General features: G+C 34.9%; 1 protein-coding gene across 3 annotated transcripts in view; it reads right to left on the bottom strand.

Moving 5' to 3' along the window:
* Window positions 1–18367, bottom strand: part of LOC113118203 (voltage-dependent calcium channel subunit alpha-2/delta-1) — a 90525-nt gene that overhangs the window by 13119 nt on the left and 59039 nt on the right. Inside the window, exons 19-27 of one of the 3 annotated variants that reach the window (XM_026287190.1) lie at window positions 16591–16650; window positions 11665–11721; window positions 10654–10725; window positions 10283–10344; window positions 10103–10179; window positions 9076–9084; window positions 4488–4496; window positions 1946–2006; window positions 1544–1641 (exon numbers count right to left, since the gene is read on the bottom strand). In XM_026287190.1, the coding sequence (XP_026142975.1) occupies window positions 1544–1641; window positions 1946–2006; window positions 4488–4496; window positions 9076–9084; window positions 10103–10179; window positions 10283–10344; window positions 10654–10725; window positions 11665–11721; window positions 16591–16650 (505 nt within the window). Of the gene's footprint in view, window positions 1–1543; window positions 1642–1945; window positions 2007–4487; window positions 4497–9075; window positions 9085–10102; window positions 10180–10282; window positions 10345–10653; window positions 10726–11664; window positions 11737–16590; window positions 16651–18367 lie in introns of all 3 variants that reach the window. The other 2 variants (XM_026287191.1, XM_026287192.1) reach the window with 2 other exon arrangements.

The following is an 18367-nucleotide window of genomic DNA, read 5'->3' as shown; positions in this document are numbered from 1 at the left end:
CCTGAACCCAATTGAGATTGTTTAGGGGTGAGCTGGACCGCAGACAGAAGGCAAAAGGTCCAACAAGTGCTAAGCATCTCTCGGGGAACTCCTTCTAGACTGTTGGAAGACCATTTCAGGTGACTACCTCTTGAAGCTCATCAAGAGAACGCCAAGAGTGTGCAAAGCAGTAATCAAAGCTAAAGGTGGCTACTTTGAAGAACCTAGAATATGACATATGTTCAGTTGTTTCACACTTTTTTTGTTTACACACTTTACATCTCATCAGTAAAGCCGGTTCTGTAATTAGTAGTAAATCTCCATCACGTGCTTACAGATGGAGTAGCATTTAATAAACAGAGCCATAGGTCACTGACAAACTATTCAATATAGCGTTCATAATCAAAGGTGATTCATCTGATCGAGATATTGCATAACTTATTATTTCATAGAGATATCAGTAGTATTGGTATCAGCGATGATCACCTTTAGACAAATAAAAAAGATGCCATTAAACAACGATTCAAAATAAATTGTCTATTTTGTTTCAACATTAATTTAAAGATCGAATGTGAAATTATTGCAATATAATAGTATATTTTAAAACTTTAAAGAGGTCAAATTATGTTAAAAAAGAACATTATTTTGTGTATTTGGTGTAATGAATTGTGTTTATGCGGTTTAAGGTTAAAAAACATTATTTTCCACATACTGTACATTATTGTTTCTGCTCTATGCCCCACCTTTCTGAAACATGTTTTTTTTTTTTTTTTACAAAGCTAATCGGTCTGAAAAGAGAGGTGTGCTCTGATTTGCCAGCTATCCAGTGCAATGTGATTGGCAGAATACCTCAAGAATGTGACGGAAATGTAACGCCCCTTGCCATACTGCAATGCTGTGTCCCAGCACGGCGTGAGTCAGAACAGCCGGCATTGTAATCTACTCTCCCAGGATCAGGAATCAGTCCTCCATAAAATGTGAGGCACACATCTGAATATTTGGGTTGAACTGTTCCGGAACAGTGTTGTGAATACAACTTAACCACTCATTTCTAGTAGTGTCCTCAAATGGAAGGCCAAAATAACACACAGCGACTTCACAACATGGCGACAGCAACGATACTACAGCGAGAATAAAAGTTACGAAAAAAAAGTTAGCTTCTTTTTTGCATGAACATTAGGGCGGCGTTATGCAAATCTTCCCACATAGTGACGTAAATGTGGGGGAAGTGTTTAAACAAGGCGTTTTAGGAGGGTGTGGATGAGTCTTAACTCTTATAAAGAAAATCTCTTTGGGTTTGAGAGTTTAGTCTTTGCAACTTTAGGGATCTTATCTAATCACTAAAAGCTTGTAACACTCCAACGAGAAAGAAAAACTTGAAATCTCATCATATGACCCCTTTAATGTTAGGTGGGATTAATCATGAATATTTGTGATTAATTTCAGGAACAAATGGTTATTTTTTTTATCGATTGACAGCACTAATACATACATAAATAATCAAGCAGAGCTTATAGTCATCACTCACACTAAGATGGATAAATGTTTTCAGGTTTGCACTCACACAGAGGATCATTTGGAGTTTTCCTGTCAATGTACTCATTGAAGTCCATCAGAAACTGGGTGTTGTTGAATAAGACTTTGAGATCCTTGCAGTATTCCCTGAAAAACACTATTAGTGTTTAATCACAAAAAAACACACAATCAGTTTGATGACCACAGTGAGGCCTGCGTATTCAAGTAGTGTCTGCCACCAAACATTTCTGCTGCCGTGTCTGTGGGATCCATTGTTAAGGGGAGTGAAGTTTGGGTCTGAAGGTGTGAATTTATAGGCCTTCAAAGACTAATGGAGTCTAGATACAGTCCACATAAACCTGTCATGACTAAACCCTGTGGGAGATCTGCGGTTTCTGCTCTGTGTGTGTGTGTGTGTGTGTGTTTGTGTGTGTGTGTGTGTGTTTGTTACCTGGGTGCAATAAAGGTGTACCCATATTCCTCAAATTTCTCCTGCTGCATGGTTTCAAAGGCTACAGAGAGAGAGAGAGAGAGATTTAAATATGTTTAGAAAGCATATTGAAAACATTTAAAACTATCTAGCTATGTCAATATTTAGTAATTCTGAGATTAGACTGTTATAGATGGTAACTTCTCCCTACAAAGCCTCTGGCTATGTTTGACAAATTTCATAATTTTTTTGTGGACAAGATATTCCTAGATATTCCCTCTCCTTGTCAAGATCCCTCTGTTCCTCCACTCTTCACCAGTAAACTCTTTATTGTAAACCAGCTTAAACCCTCTGGATCTTACTAAGACATTCTTCCTCCTCAATTTTTTAAACATATTTTTGAGGTGATTGGCCCTATTGTTCTTAAGATTATGAATGCTGTCTTGAAGTGAGCAATGGTTCCAGATGACATGAAGCATGCCATTGTCAATCCACTTCATAAAAAGCCTAATTTACATCTGACAATGCTGACTAATTTCAGGCCTGTCTCAAATCTCTCTTTTAAGTACAATTTTTTTGAGAAAATAGTGTTTCAACAACTACATAGATTTCTCTTTAAAAACAATATTTTCGAAGTGTTCCAATCGTGTTTTAGGAAAAAACATTCCACAGAAACAGCACTGATTAAGGTTCTGAATTATATTTTACTGACTATCAATGCTGCCAAATCTGCTGTGTTGGTGCTGTTAGATCTGAAGGTGGCATTTGATACAATTGACCACTCAGTTTTAATTTCTGGTTTGAAGCATTGGGTGGGCATTCAGGGTAATGCTCTCAAATGGTTTCCATTCTATTTTAACCATAGAAGGTTATCTGTTAGTGTTGGTGAATTTACTTCAGATGCAGCTCCCCTTACGTGTGGTGTCCCTCAAGGCTCTATTCTCGCTCCAATATTATTCTCTTTGCATATGCTTCCCCTACGGTTGATTTTTAGGAAACATAGTCTCCTTCCATTGTTATGCAGATGATGCCCAAATCTATCTGCCCCTGGAATCTAATAACAAAGGTTTGGATGCTCTGCTGATGTGTCTAGCTGATGTTAAGGCCTGGATGTCCCTAAATTGTCTTCACCTTAATGAATGCAAACCTGAGTTGCTAGCTCCCCTGACTTAAATCTTGCCAATTTGTCTTCCTGTGTAAAAACAGGAGTGGGGAATTTGGGGGACTACTTTGATAGTGCTCTCAAATTTGACAAACAGATTAGTACAGTAGTCAAAACCAGTTTTTTTTTCATCTCAGAGTCTTAGCTAAAGTGAAACCATTTATTTTAAGGACTCTGAAACTGTCATTCAAGCTTTTATTTCAACAAATGGTGAAATTCTGTAATTCCCTTTATATGGGTATTAATCAAGCATCTATTAATCGACTTCAAATGGTGCAAAATTCTGCTGCTAGGCTCCTTATTGGTGTGTGTAAACGAGAGCACATAACCCCAGTATTTACATCTTTGCATTGGCTCCAAATTTGTTATAGAATTTTAAACTCTGAATGGGTAAAGTCCTGTATATCTGTCTGATTTATTATCTGCTCACAATCCTGGAAAGTCTCTTAGGTCTTCCAACCAGAGACTATTAAACGTTCCTCGGGCTAAACTGAAATCAAGGGGCGACTGAGCCTTTGCTGTTGCTGCTCCGAAACTCTGGAACAGCCTACTGGTTTCTATTAGAACTGCCTCTACACTGAATGAGTTTACAGCCAAACTCAAGACCCATCTTTTTTTCTGGCTTTTGACTGTAGTTAATTGTGCTTTGTCAGCATTGTTCTGTGCTGTAATTTATGTTGCTCTGAGTGCTAATGTTGTTGATATTTGTTTGATTGTACAGCACCTTGGTCAACAATCGAGAATTGAAAACTACCCAAGTGAAATACTAGTAATTATGGTATCATTCATTTCATTGTATATGTACATCTCAACTGTTTTAATTCAAATGTACTAGTTTTTCCCTGCTGTATACCTAAATATGCCTAAAACAGCTTTAACTGGTTTAAGATAGCCTTATAGCCTTGCCAAGCTGGTCTTAAGTTGGTTTAACTGGTATCCACAGCCCCAAACTCTCTAAAAGCAGACCAAAGTCCAGCATTCCAACCATTTTAGGCTGGTTTAAGATAAAAAAAAATTTATAGGGATATAACATATCAGTATTTTAGCAGACATGGTAATCTCTAGTTACTGGTATCAGCATTGTCCATTGAACAAAATAAAAAAATACAGAAACAGATGATTTGACTGAAAATGTTTTACAGGAAAAGCTGGCATCTTAAACAAAAGCAGTAATTAACTACATGCAGAATGAATGATTAGTAACAAAAATAATAATAATATGAAATGCACTTTTTAAAAGTAACATTCTTTTTGATAAAACACACACAAAGATGTGACATGACCACTCTGAAAAAAAGGATAAAAATAGATGCATGCAAATAACACTGAAAATTAATGATACAACAACTGATAAATGAAATAAAACACAAAGGTCTGAGAAGAGAAGGGTGCAGTACTTGCCCTTGGTCCCTGTGGTGAAAATCCAACCAATCAGAAGACAAAGAGAAAGACAAAATTACCACGGTCCATCACAGTCCCAAAAGACATCCAAAATTGTAAACCGGATACTCTGAAAACAGCATTTCATATAAAAAATGCTCATGGAGACGATGGCGGTTTCAGATTAAGCAAAAGCCTGGACACACAACAAAGATGTGAGTTTGATATTACAGACGTGAAGAAATGGATGCAGACAGTCCTTTCCATTCAACACAGAGAGTTACGAGAGGAGTGAGCGGAGAGTTTGGCAGGCATGGTAAAATAATTCTGATGCTTGATGAAAACATCAAATGACATGATGGTTGAACAAATTGGCATGTGGTATTCACGATCAGCAAAAAAAAAAAGAAAAAGAAAAAAGGTCAGCCAGCGTTTGGTGAAGTCACATCAAACTCTCTTTGTACATCAAAGGTGCACACGCAATCAGCCATTGATGTGAGCCAGTAGATCAAAACAGAACCAGACCATCTCAGCATACAGGAGATGTTGATTTGCCTGGAAACTTCCGGACTGCACGTTCAACCAACCAAACAAAGGATTTACCCTAATATTTTTGTTACAACAATGAAAATCAACTGTGATTGTAATAAAATCAATATAAACAAAAGAGAAAATAGTTGGTCTTGTTGAGAACTGATGGGTTGCTGTGCGTACACAACATTGTGTTCCTGTCTCAGGCAATTGCTTGCAAAATCTAATAAAAGATGAAACACTATAGAACTAAAATTAATAAAGTAGTGCTAGATCCAATTTACATATTTTTACTAAAGCCACAAGAAATGCCAATGCATTATTGAATTTACTGGATCAAGGTGTGCATTTATTGGCTAATTTAAAACATCTTTGAATTTAGAGTCAGAAATATTCATGTTTCATTTTTTCAGCGTTCATCAAATCTGGCTCTGGAGGTCCATTGTCCTGCTGAGTTTAAATTCAACCATAATCAAACACACCAGAGTAAGCAAATTATGTTCTTCAGGATTACAAGAGAGTTATTATAGGCAGGTGATGTTGATCAGGTTTGGAGCTAAGCTCTGCGGGACAGATTTGAAGAACCTTGTTTGATATGTTTAAGTGATGCCCTTAAAGGCTATGCTTAGGAGTTTTAGTATTCAACTTTGGTGGTATTACGCTTCTTCTATTTTTTTTTTTTTTACCATATTTCTAAGTTATCTGACTAGAGAGCTTCACTTGGAAGATGACTAAAAGGCCAAAACAGTTTCACTTACTGAAAGAGGGATCAAATAACATCTAGAGACCAGAATATCACATTCTTGATGGTGGGCTATCTTGACTTGGGCTACTAAGCAACCACCAAGAAACTTAAAATGTGTTTTAAATCAGGAACATTGCTCAATTAAATATAGAAGTCCTAAACATTCATTTCCATTAGTTCAAATCAAGCTGGAATGGAATAATAAATAAATAAATATATGCATTTTTTTTTATTTTAAGTTGTAATTATTAATTACTAAAGTGTATATTAAAGTGAAAACTGAGAATATAAATATTAATAAATACTGTAACAGAATATGAATATTATTAAAATAACAGTGGATCTGACTAGCAGCATGGAAGGGATTGAAAGTACCATCAAACATAATCTTTGGCCTTTTCATCTGCGTCTATACACAGTCCCTCATTAGCTCTGCTTTCATTATTGGCATTAGCAGAGCTTCTGATCCGAAAAACCATGACACAGCCATCACCAGCTGATAAAAGACAGGGAGGCCGGCATGATATGGTTTGTGCGTGTCAAAACAGGGTTGTATTAGACCTTTGTTTGTGTGCAAATGGGTGTTTCAAGCTTCTGTCAAAGGTGTCAATGAATTAATGGCCACACATCTGCTCTGAATTTGCCGTCAATATAATTAGCAACATGTCAGATTCTTTTCTTCACAAACTAATGCTCTCAGCATCTCTGATCTCCAACAAAACAATTTCCACTGCAACAAATTATTTTCTTTCTCAATCTTTTAGTCTTGTTTTCCAGTGCAAGCATCAAAACATTTTTAAATGAACTTACATTTACTTGAGAAGATATTAAGTCTTGTTTTCTGAAAAATGCATGATGTTTTGCTTATAAAAAGAAAACAATATCTGCCAATATCTTCTTTTTTTCACATTTCTTGTTTTAAGCATAAACTCAGTTCATTTTGATACATTTTACAGAAAACATGACAGTATCTTTCGTTATGTAGCTTTAAGAAAATGTATCATGAATGTATCACAAGGTAAACAAGACAAAAATACTGAGGGCCGTTCACCCCCCAAAACAATAATTCTAAAGATAACTATGATGATAACTATATCAGCGTCTTTACCAACAGATGAAAATGTTCTATTTATTATAAATTCACACTGCTGCTATGTAGTCTGTCACTTTAAATGTCAGTCTTTTAAAGCAGGATGGATTCTGATTAGCTACCAATGTTTTTATCGTTCATCCGATGGGGAAAAAATGGTTTTTAAAAGTGTTATCGGGTGTTAACTCCGCTATTCTACACATAAAACTATATCTTTTGTTATCATAATAGTTATCCTCCTTGGTGTGAAAGAGCGTTAAGACCATTATTTTTTGCAGTGGTAACACACACGTGAGGTTAATCAAGCAGAAACATCCACAACTTCTAAGATCCAGTCAAGTTCAGAGTCTGCCAGGTCCAAGCACCCGAGTCCATCATCACAGTTTTCAGTTACGACCAGCCATAAGGACACGTCCCTCGAGAGAACTTCACGTTCACCTGTTCTTCTCATTATTTGCTCTACATGGCTCCCAAAAGCCACACTTCTCTAGTTCTGCCTTTCTGAAGTTTACATTCGACTTTCGGCTTTAGTCATACAAGCCCTGTGGAGCTCCCAGAGTGCAAAGTCGGGCTCCTAAGGTATCCGGGAGCACTCTGAAGACCACCGCAAAACCTGACCCCTGCGCCGCTGCCTCTTTCCCCTTTCTCAATAACCACATGGACTTGCCTTTTTACGAGCCCGTAAACCTGTGCCAGGATCCTTTATGACAAGAAATTGAGAGAGAGGGAATAAGAGGAGGAAGAGAGAGAAACAGATACCACATCTCACACATATCTGCAGTAGCACACGGCAGGATTCAGAAATATCAGTTTTAGCACATTAACACGCACCGAAACACGCTCGCACATAATAAATTAGACGCACAATTATAATAGGTGTACAAATACAGCTTGTGCGGCGAAAGTTTCCTCAAGTAGCTGATTGTTATTGCTTACAAGCCACAATATGACCTTGTGTGGCCCTTCCAGGCTTAAAAACCTGCTTTACTCATTGTTTCACAAGCTAAAATTTCCTTTGTTGGCTTTCTTACATGTACAGTAATGACTCATGTTAAAGCTATGTGATCTTACAAAGCACTGTTATGCTAAAATAATTATGCTGATGAACAGTGAGAAGGGGGAAAGGCTTCTGGCTCAGAGCTCTGCATTCTAGTATGATACTTCTCCATAATTCATCTCACAAGCCTTCATGCTACGGGCCTGATTGAATGATACAACTAATAGTGTGGCTTGATGTGGAGAGGTGTGCTATTACTTTTCAGTGCAATTAGGCTTATCATTATTTCAAACACACTGAAAGTGTTTTCAGTTTTTAATAATTGGAATAAAGCTGGATAAAAACAAACTAATTTAAAGTAGTAAAATTACTAAAACTAAAAAAAAAAACTAAAAAAAAAAACTAATAAAAATTATGAAAGTACATAAAAATACAAATTAAATGAAAGTGATCTAGTGTTGTCAAGTCGATTAATCGCGATTAAACACATCCAAAGTAAACGTGTACAAAATATATGTGTGTGTTCTGTGTATATGTATATATAAATATACACATATACATGTATATATTTAAGGAATGTATGTAATAAATATTTCTATTTCTATATTTCTATGTATATATATATATATATATATATATATATATATATATATATATATATATATATATATATAGACACACACATATGCGTGCATAAATACTTCTTAAATATATAACAGGACACACGTAAACAAACTTTTATTTTGGATGTAAATAATCACAATTAACCAAATTGGCATCACTAGAAAATATATGTAAAAAAAGTTTATTCTAAATATTAATAGGTACTATTACTAGTAAAAACTGATCAGAACACCTCTTCTTCAACCACATAGCAACACCCTAGAAATATGTGGTGCTTTGCACTTGCATGGGCAAAAAAAAAGAAAAGAAGAAAAAAAAGTAAACATTAAAAGTCCACATTTTTAAGTTTTTTTGTTTGTTTGTTTGTTTTTTTACTTATCTGTGCATGCATATTTAGACTAGCACCAAACACTGTTATAATAATTGGCCAATGTTACACAGACCATGCATAACAAAACATAGGTAACTCAAACAAACGGATGCGTTAAGCATAGAAAATGTAACTTAAAATCATGCATAAATGAATACAAATAGATACAATCTAAATAATGTCAATAAAATGGCTAAAATCAGGAGAACAGACAGTGAGGGGAACAGTAAAAGACAAAGAGGTAGTACTTGCCCCATTGAGCTGTGCCATTTAAAGATGGAAAGAAAGAAAGGATAGATCAGAGAAAGACTTAGTGTTTTGTACATGTGCATTTACTGTATGTAGAATAAATGTGTGTATGCAGACTTCTCTGGGAATGTTTATCTTCTTTGGTTTAAGGAATAGTCACCATTCTGACATTTTTAAATTAAACACATTTTCTGATTCCAGAAAGAAATAATTCTATTGATCCGGTTCTTTTCAGGAACGACTGAAAGGATCTGATTGTCGAATTCACCTCTCTGATTCGAATGCCTATAATGACTTTGGTCTGTTCGTAAAGCTTCAGAAGACTTCCATATACTACAAGAGCCATTTAGGCTACATATAATCATATAGTGATGTTTTCTATACTATAAACATTCATTATATGAAAAGGAGGCGCAACATAAAACATCCAGAAAAAATAATGGCAATTTTCATGTATGGATCTATTCCTTTAAAGAATGTTCTGGCTTAAGTACAAGTTAAGCTCTATCGACAGCATCTGTCAATTACCACGGAAATAGAAGTCTATGGGGCATCGAGATACGATTCAAAATAATTTTTGACTCAGTTTGCTAAATTGACAGCAAGCCAAATGCCATCGACAGAGCTCAACCTGAAAATATTCCTCCAAATGAGCTGAGCGTCTGTGTGTGTGTGCAGATCTGGAGCTCAGGAGCACATGTCCAGAGGGGAGGGAGCGTTCGCAGTCTCTCTTCCCAGCCGGGGTCCCTGTGTGCTGGGGAGAGTCAGATCAAACGCCTGGCTACACTGCTCAGGATGGGTGGAGACCAGCTGGACCTCAGTTTAATACAGAGAGCAGCCCTGACAATCGAGGTCACACAGACAGGCCTCTCTTGCGAGCCGATGAGAAATATTTGCTAGCGGTCTCAGCTATTTCATAAAACAATAGCTTTGCATGCCGAAGGCTCTATCTGATCTTCAGTAAATGATAGTGTGTTTGCTCAACGTGGGGAGCTGGTCTGTGTGTTCTGGGTGAACAGACGGTACTCACACATGGCTTGTTTTATAGTGTCCCCCAGGTTTGCCTCGATGTAATGCAGACTGTATTCAGGCAAAACCAAGGCCAGGCTGCAGAACACCCACACACAGAGGAAAAAGACAACATGTTTTATACATACAAATACTTAGGAGGGTTATGAAACGCTTTGCATAGGTAAAGCCAACAAACCACCTGTAGTCTGTCCCGTTTACCGGCGCCCAGGTGTACGTCCTGATTCCTCGATCAATGTATCTCTGATATTGTAAATAAAAGTTATAACTGAAGCAAGTTTGGGGGAAATTATAGAAGAAAAATGGTTGCACTTTATTTTACAGTACGTGTACTAACATTTACTTATAGTGTATTACAGTGTATGTATCCAAGAAAGTTCTGGTAATACAGGGTAACTACATGGGGTACGGTTAGGTTTAGGGGTAGGTTCAGGGTTAGTACCTAGTTGTTACATAGTTATTGAAATTACTATAATAAGTACATAGTACGTACATGAGGAACAGGACTGTAAAATAAAGTGCTACCAGAAAAATTATAGAAGAGCAACGCACCTCATCTTGAGATTTCACAAGCGTTTCTATTGTTTTCTCCCCAGGGTCTCTGTCAATCATCCAAGTCCGTATCTGAGAAAACGAGAGAGATCAGAATAATCAGTGTGAACTACAGTAATGATGGCAGAACCACGGTAGGCCTACTTTGACTTTTACACTGGTACTACAGTGTTAAGTAAGTTACTCTAAAAAGTAATTAATTACTCCAGTTAAACAATAGAAGGATAGACATAAAGTGGCTCTTTTAATTATTTTAAATAAATCATATAAAATAAATAAATTAAATTATTACATATACATTAATTATTCTTGAACAGACCAAAGTATTTACAAGGAGAAAGTTACATATATAATACATATATATTAACATTAAATGTTTCATTTGGACAGTAAATCCACTATTGATTTATATGGATTTTTCTATAGTCTATACAGCATTTAATGCAATTACATGAGAAGTAACAAATTAAATTACAGTAATCCTTTACTTTACTTTTTTTTTTTTTTTTTTTTTTTTTTTTTACATTCTGTCATTTAGCCGAAGCTCTTATCTAAAGCACTTTCCAAATAAGGATAACAGAAGCAATCAAAACCAACCAAAGAGCAATAATACACAAGTGCTACAATAAGTTGCATTTAGTCTCACGCAGTATATCTAGCAAGGTTTAAATGGCAATCAAAGTACAGCACTTAATTATTTAATTACACAGCTCTATTATCATTTTTTATCTTCAAATGCATTTCATTTTGTAAAAAGCTCTGTGACTTTGTGTGGTCAGGCATTATGTCCAGTACTATCATAAATCACTACTATCTAAGCTAACTATGCATCCCTTGAGCAAAAGGGTGTTTTCAGCACATGTTTTGTAATAGATATGTAAGCATTTGGAAGTATTGAAATACCACACATGAAATCAAAACCTCTCAGGTGTTTCATCAGCAAAGCATTAAAATAAAACAGGTGACATCACGCTATTTGTGTTTGTACTGTATGTGTGTGCTGTGGCATACCTGGACTTTAATGTCATTTTCCAGCTCAGCATCCAGAAAATCCAGCGTAACAGGCTCCTGGAATTTGGGGTTCTAAAGAGGAACCAAATGATGTTAACATTTCTCTCCATATAGTTTACTTTCAGCTTTGGGTTGAGTGTTAATGTACTCCAGGTCTACAATACATCACAGTGAAAGTTTCTGTTGAGCTATAGAAATATACAGTGTTTAAAAAGTTCATTTATGCAGGCATAAATCTGATTAATATGTTCTTCTACAGAGAGAAGGAAGAAAATAAATTAAACTCAGTCCTTTCATGGAAAAAAAAAAGTATTTTATTTATATTTAATCTCTTTTGTGTCTCCTTTTCATAAACATTCACATTTTTTGAATACTATAGAAATTAAGAGATTGTGAGTATAAGATTGTGTTTCTGTGAACAGAATGCTGTGAAAAGTCAAGATTTCTGTATTTAACTATGTTAAGTTTTAACATACAATAACCAAATTAAATCTAAATGTATTATATTATAAAATATAACATTTAGACAGTTTAAAAACCTATTTCTTTACATTTCGCTGTCAAAATATGATTCATGTTTTTGAGTAAGAACCACGTAGATATAACAATCTAGATTGCTTAACAAAACTTTGCCTCACTCCATTTTATGAGGTAATATTTTCTGCACAAGAAAGAATGTTTGCTCTTGGAAACAAATGTTTTGGTTCATCTGTATGTATCCTGCGTCACATTGCTCATGTACACATTAACAACCCTGGCACCTACATTAAATCTATGATGTGAGAAAAGCTACAAGGTGAAGTGAGGCAATCAGACTCTTACATGCAACATGTAGAGCGAGCATGAACACAGTCACAGGAGAGGACGAGCAGGACAGAATCAAGAACAGAGACAATGAAGAAATAACATGAGACGAAACAACCACACTGAAGAAAGACAGACAGACAGACAGATGAAAGAAAGACTGACATGCAATTAATGAAAGACAGACAGACAGAAGAAAGAAAGAAGATGGACAGATGAAAAAAAGACAAGGGGAGATAGAAAGAAAGAAAGAAAGAAAGACATGCAATCAATGAAATACAGACAGAACAAAACAAAAGAAAGAAAGAAAGAAAAGAAAGAAAGAAAGACATGCAATCAATGAAATACAGACAGACAGATGAAAGAACAAAAGAAAGAAAGAAAGAAAGAAAGAAAAAGAAAGAAAGAAAGAAAGGTGGACAGAAGAAAGAAAAAAAATGAAAGAAAGAAAGACACAAGAAAGAAGGATAAAAGAAATGATGAAAAGAAAGAAAGACAGATGGACAAAAGAAAGATGGACAGAAGAAAGACAAGTGATGAAAGAAAGTCAAACAGAAGAAAGAAAGAAAGAAAGAAAGAAAGAAAGAAAGGTGGAGAGGTGGACAGATGGACAGAAGAAAGACAAGCAATGAAAGAAAGAAAGACAGACAAGACAGAAGGATGAAAGAAATTATGAAAAGAAAAAATAAAGAAAGAAAGAAAGATGGACAGAAGAAAGACAAGTGATGAAAGAAAGTCAAACAGAAGAGAGAAAGAAAGAAAGAAAGAAAGACAAGGGAGGACAGAAAAGAAGGCAGACAGATGAAAGAAAGCAACAGAGGGATTAAAGAAAGAAAGATGGACAGAAGAAAGAAAAACAAGTGATGAAAGAAAGAGATAAAAGAAAGAAAAGAAAGAAAAGGAAGTAGAGAAAGAAAGAAAGAGAGAAAGAAAGAGACATATAATTGAGATCAAAATCAAAGGAAAAGCAGTGAATATGAAAGCAGGAGAGTAATGAGAGACAGACAACACCGGAGAAGGATTTGAAAGTGTCGGGGTCACCCTCTGCTCCTATACTGGCCCCCGGGGGACCTCCACATCACCCAGATATGACTGACATGTGTCGGCTTCACGAGCCTGAGAGAGCCTGCTGAAAACTATATCTGGCACTTCTTATATAGGCTGTGAAAATATGTAAACTATTTTCTGCCATGTGCGAAGCTATTCTGCGCTCGAATGCCAGACATAAACGTGTCATGTCACAGCTGATGTGGGCGTCGCTGTTTATGTTGACTGTGATGATAATAATAGCACACCGCTAAGAGTCACGGTGACTAACCCCATTATCACACTAATTACACTGTACAAGACAGAGATACTGAACTCCACAAAAAAAGGCCTCATTAAAAACCATCTCATGCACACAACTACTGATCTGAAGCATGGAGCATACAGTGGCTCCAAGCCAAAAATACCCACTTGCTCTTTTCTTGCTGAGATAACATAAAAAAAACTAAAAAAAAACTGAATGTCTTAATACTTAGCATCCCCTTAAAGTATTTGGACATATACAGCATTTTTAAAAACGGCATTGATATAATATAATATAATATAATATAATATAATATAATATAATATAATATAATATAATATAATATAATATAATATAATATAATATAATATAATATAATATAATATAATAAGAAAAGTAGTCTCTATAAATAAATCGAAACAAATAAATACATTTCTTAAAACATATTTAATTTTTGGGTTGTTGTTTTAGAAAGTTCAATACTTTTAAATAATTACATTTACATAACTAAATAAATGGTTTTAACTAATTATAATTCAAATGAAATTATTTATTTATTAATATGTTTATTTTTTGGGAAGGTTGTTTTAGTAGCAGTCAGTTCCCTTAAAGGGTTTCACTAAGTATCACAATGGTTTTATACAGTATCCTCATTGCTTTATTTAAAACCTATCAAACTTATTTTTGACAAACATTTTGCCTTTCTATTTTTTTAAGTATTCAAATACTTCCTGGGGACACTTCATTCAACAAAAACAAAGTATTATTTTAAAACGCCGTCATAGAATCTACAGAGTTACCATCTTTAGCCAGTCCAAACATCTTTCATGCAGAATACGCAGACCAAGAAGCAGTAATTATTATAAACAGGAAAGGAAGATTTATACAAGTTCCTGCGTGTCCCGCCCAAATCCCTCCCTCTCCCTGAATCACACAGGCAATGCCAGTTTTACGAAACATGTAACATATGACACAAACCAGATGTATGATAATCGCAAAAAAACAGACACCCTATCATATTATCCCCTTAAAAGGATCTATGTGATACAAAACAAGCATTGCACTACAAAAAAAATAATAATAATAATATTTGAAAGGAAATAATTTTTCATTCCAAGTCAAAAAACAAAACAAAAAAAACATTTTGCCGATTAGGAGCCAAAAAAAGCAGCAGAATTTGTGACACATGTCAGGCAGTCAATTCCCCCATAACGCCACTGTAGGACAGGCAATGTACCGTCTCAGCAAACATTTTTCCTTTCCCTTTTCTCCTTCTCATTTTTCACTCGTGTGTTTTCACTTGGACAGTAAATCATCTTTTCGTTGTTCACATTACAAATGGAGGTCAAGCGAGAACACAGATCTGCCATATGAAGAAATCATTACTGAATCCTTCAAGATCATAAGCACATGACACGAATACCAACTGTTTGAGAAACGCATTGGATGCGAGTGCTGAACATGCTACAGTAGGCTGAACTCTGGTCTATCTGGTAATGGTTGGAACAAATAAAAATAATTATCTTTCTGATCCGTCAGACAGGAAATATCTCGATGAACTCTCACTCTGTAGACACAAACAAACATCAGATGGCATGCTAGCTCTCCTGATAACCTTTACACACACTTACTGTAGTCATATCTCCACTGAAAACACCAGCATGACTGATCATAAGCATATGCTGTGTATTAGATGCTGGTTTGGACATGCTTTGTTGGTGCGCTGGTGTCCCCACTTGGCTGCTAAACTAGCAGGGTTGGACTACTACCGTTTGGGGTCAGTAAGGAAAAAAAAAAAAAAAAAAAAAAAAAAAAATATATATATATATATATATATATATATATATATATATATATATATAAATATATATTACTTTTCATTCAGCAAGGGTGCATTAAATCACCAGAAGTGACAGTAAAGACCTTTTTATTGCTACAAAAAAATTTCAAATAAAGAAATGAAAATGAAAAATTATTTTTGCGCTTGTTTCCCTCACATTCTTTTTTTATTTTCAGGATTAAAACAAAATAAACCTAAATAAATAAATAAATATAAGTAGTAATGATAATAATAAGACTATTGAAACTTTTATCTCACAATTCTGAGGTGTGAGATGTAAATTAAAATTGTAAGAAAATTGTTAAAATGTTACCTTTTTTATAAAAAAAAATAAAAATGAAATAAAAACCTTTTTTTGTGTCGGATGTAAGCTTTTTTTTTCAAAATTGCAAGATTTAACCTTGGGAATGTGAGGAAAAAGATTGATAATTCTATTAATTTTTCTTGCATTTCTGATTGTGTGTTCTATAGTCAAAACTGCAAGAAAAAGTCAGAATTGAGAAATAAAAAAGTTTATCTTATATAAATATATATATTGATAATTTATTCCAGTGTAGAAGAAAAAAAGAATTGCAAGATGTAACCTAGAATAAAAATCTGAATGCTAATTTAAATAAATAAATGAAGTCTAGGATTTCCTTTTTTTATTCTGCCTATGGTGGAAATTTGAAAAAAACATAAATTAAGGCTAAAAGAAATTGGAATGGATTTATTTATTCTTCCTCTTGCTGAAAACATGTGTTGTGTAAGAAATACTTATATGTAGCACAACTATCACAAACTCTGCGATTCTGGGTTCTAAGACTACAGTAAGCTCAATAATGGTATTTGGTAATATACTGTATGCACTACAGTAAAATGCCTCTAAGATTATGGTTAGGAAGGATTACTGGATATCATACTTCAACTATAGGCGCCAAACAAGCTATTGAGCACTATTTCACTCTATTTCTATGACAGAACAGATCTACCACAGTTTGCATGGTCTCACCTCAGGGAACGTAAGAGCAAGCTTTTTACTTAGCCTGCGTTGACGGCTCTGAATCCTGTTCTAATGAGAAAATATGAAGAGGATTTCAGTGGAAACAGAAAGAGGGTTATTTATGGGTGCCAAAAACTGACTTAAGCCTTGAAAGAGACCACACTTGTTAATGCTGTTGTTGTAAAACACAGTAATCCATCATAGATGAGAACGTTTGAAAAAGAAATAAAAGTGCATGCTATAAATCGATTCCCATCGTGTAGGCCTTCCTACTGTTTGAACACAATTATTTCGATCTCTGGCGAGCAGACAACATATGGCTGACATACTACGAGGGTTTGTTCAATTTCTGCGCTGTCAAAATCAAATTAGCCCTTCCTGCAGTGTTCAAAGTCTCCTTGAAAGACTCTCCGAAGTTCGTTCGGAGTGGTTGCTTTCTCTTAACTTTAGCCGACAAAATCAGTCATGTGTTTTGCACCGCTGGATGCTGGCGGAGCACTTTGAACTGTTTCCAGTAGATCTGGCACCCCATGGTTTAGTGGCTTGTGTTTGCATATCAGCACTGCTCAGGGTTAAGTACGGCATCCACGGTTCAGAGATTCAATCCATGCCTACGTGTCTCTCTCAATCAGCCTGCTGATCTGCGGCCACACCAGATCGCATCCCACCATCTGTCCTTGAGAGATCAAGCCTTCAGATGCGATCAGAGCCGGCTAGCTAAACTAAAGTAAAACCGACCGGATCACAAAGCCTGTTTCGCAAATGGAGTCCGCTGGGAGCAATAACGCTATCGTTTATGTTTGTCATAGCGCATGCATTTCCTTCATTTCTATGCCTTTAATGATTTAGGTGAGCTCATTAAAAAATTATGTTACGAGTTTGTTTTGGTAAAGACTTTTCCATATGAAAGATCTATATGAAAGTTCTAACTGACGCCAAGGACGCAAATGTGTTCTCTATGCTGGATTTGACTGGCTTGTGGACTGAAGTTAATATTCTCCATATATAAGACCTGGAGCTTTGTTATTTTAATGCCGATTTAACAGCAAACATCATACTTCTCTGACCCAACATTTCAGCAATAACTCTGACATGTTTCAGCACTTGCCCTAACTCACAAGCCAGGTGTCCTCAGGCAGTTACACATCAGGACTCAACAATAAGGATTTTTAGAAAACAAAAATAGAAAACCGTTATTTTTAAAATCATAGTAATATTTTGCAATATAACATTTAAAGCAATACCATAAATGCATGATAGTTTAAAAGTTTATTTTTATTTTTTTATTGCTTTAAATGTAATATTGCAAAGGTTAACTCTAATTAAACAAGTGGTGGTTTTCTATTTTAATATATTTTTATTAATATCTTACTATTATCAATGCTGAAAACTTTTGTTCTGCTTAATATTTTTGTAGAAACAGTGATGGTTTTTTCAGGATTTTTTTAAAGAATAGAAGGTTTAAAAAATATGTATTTGAAATAGTCAAAACAAATGTAGATTTATTTTAATAATTTTAAAGTATTCACTGATTAATTCATGCATACTTGCTGAATAAAAGTATTAATTTCTTTAAATAAATAAATAAATACTAATACTAACCGCAAACGTTTGTACAGTAGTGTATATAACTTGATTTCTAATTTATTTTTTAAATACAATTTAATTTGAATACAATTAATTATTTAGGGTTTAATTAGCAATAATTACAAATGCACATACCATATGCACACAAAAATATCTTATAACTTCCTATAACTATGTAAAAAAGTCCTGTAACTAGAAA

The sequence above is a fragment of the Carassius auratus genome, chromosome 18 (assembly GCF_003368295.1).
Source record: "Carassius auratus strain Wakin chromosome 18, ASM336829v1, whole genome shotgun sequence".
NCBI classification, from domain to species: domain Eukaryota; kingdom Metazoa; phylum Chordata; class Actinopteri; order Cypriniformes; family Cyprinidae; genus Carassius; species Carassius auratus.
The sequence above is the reverse complement of the archived record's forward strand: the minus strand, read 5'-3'. Positions and strand labels throughout refer to the sequence as shown.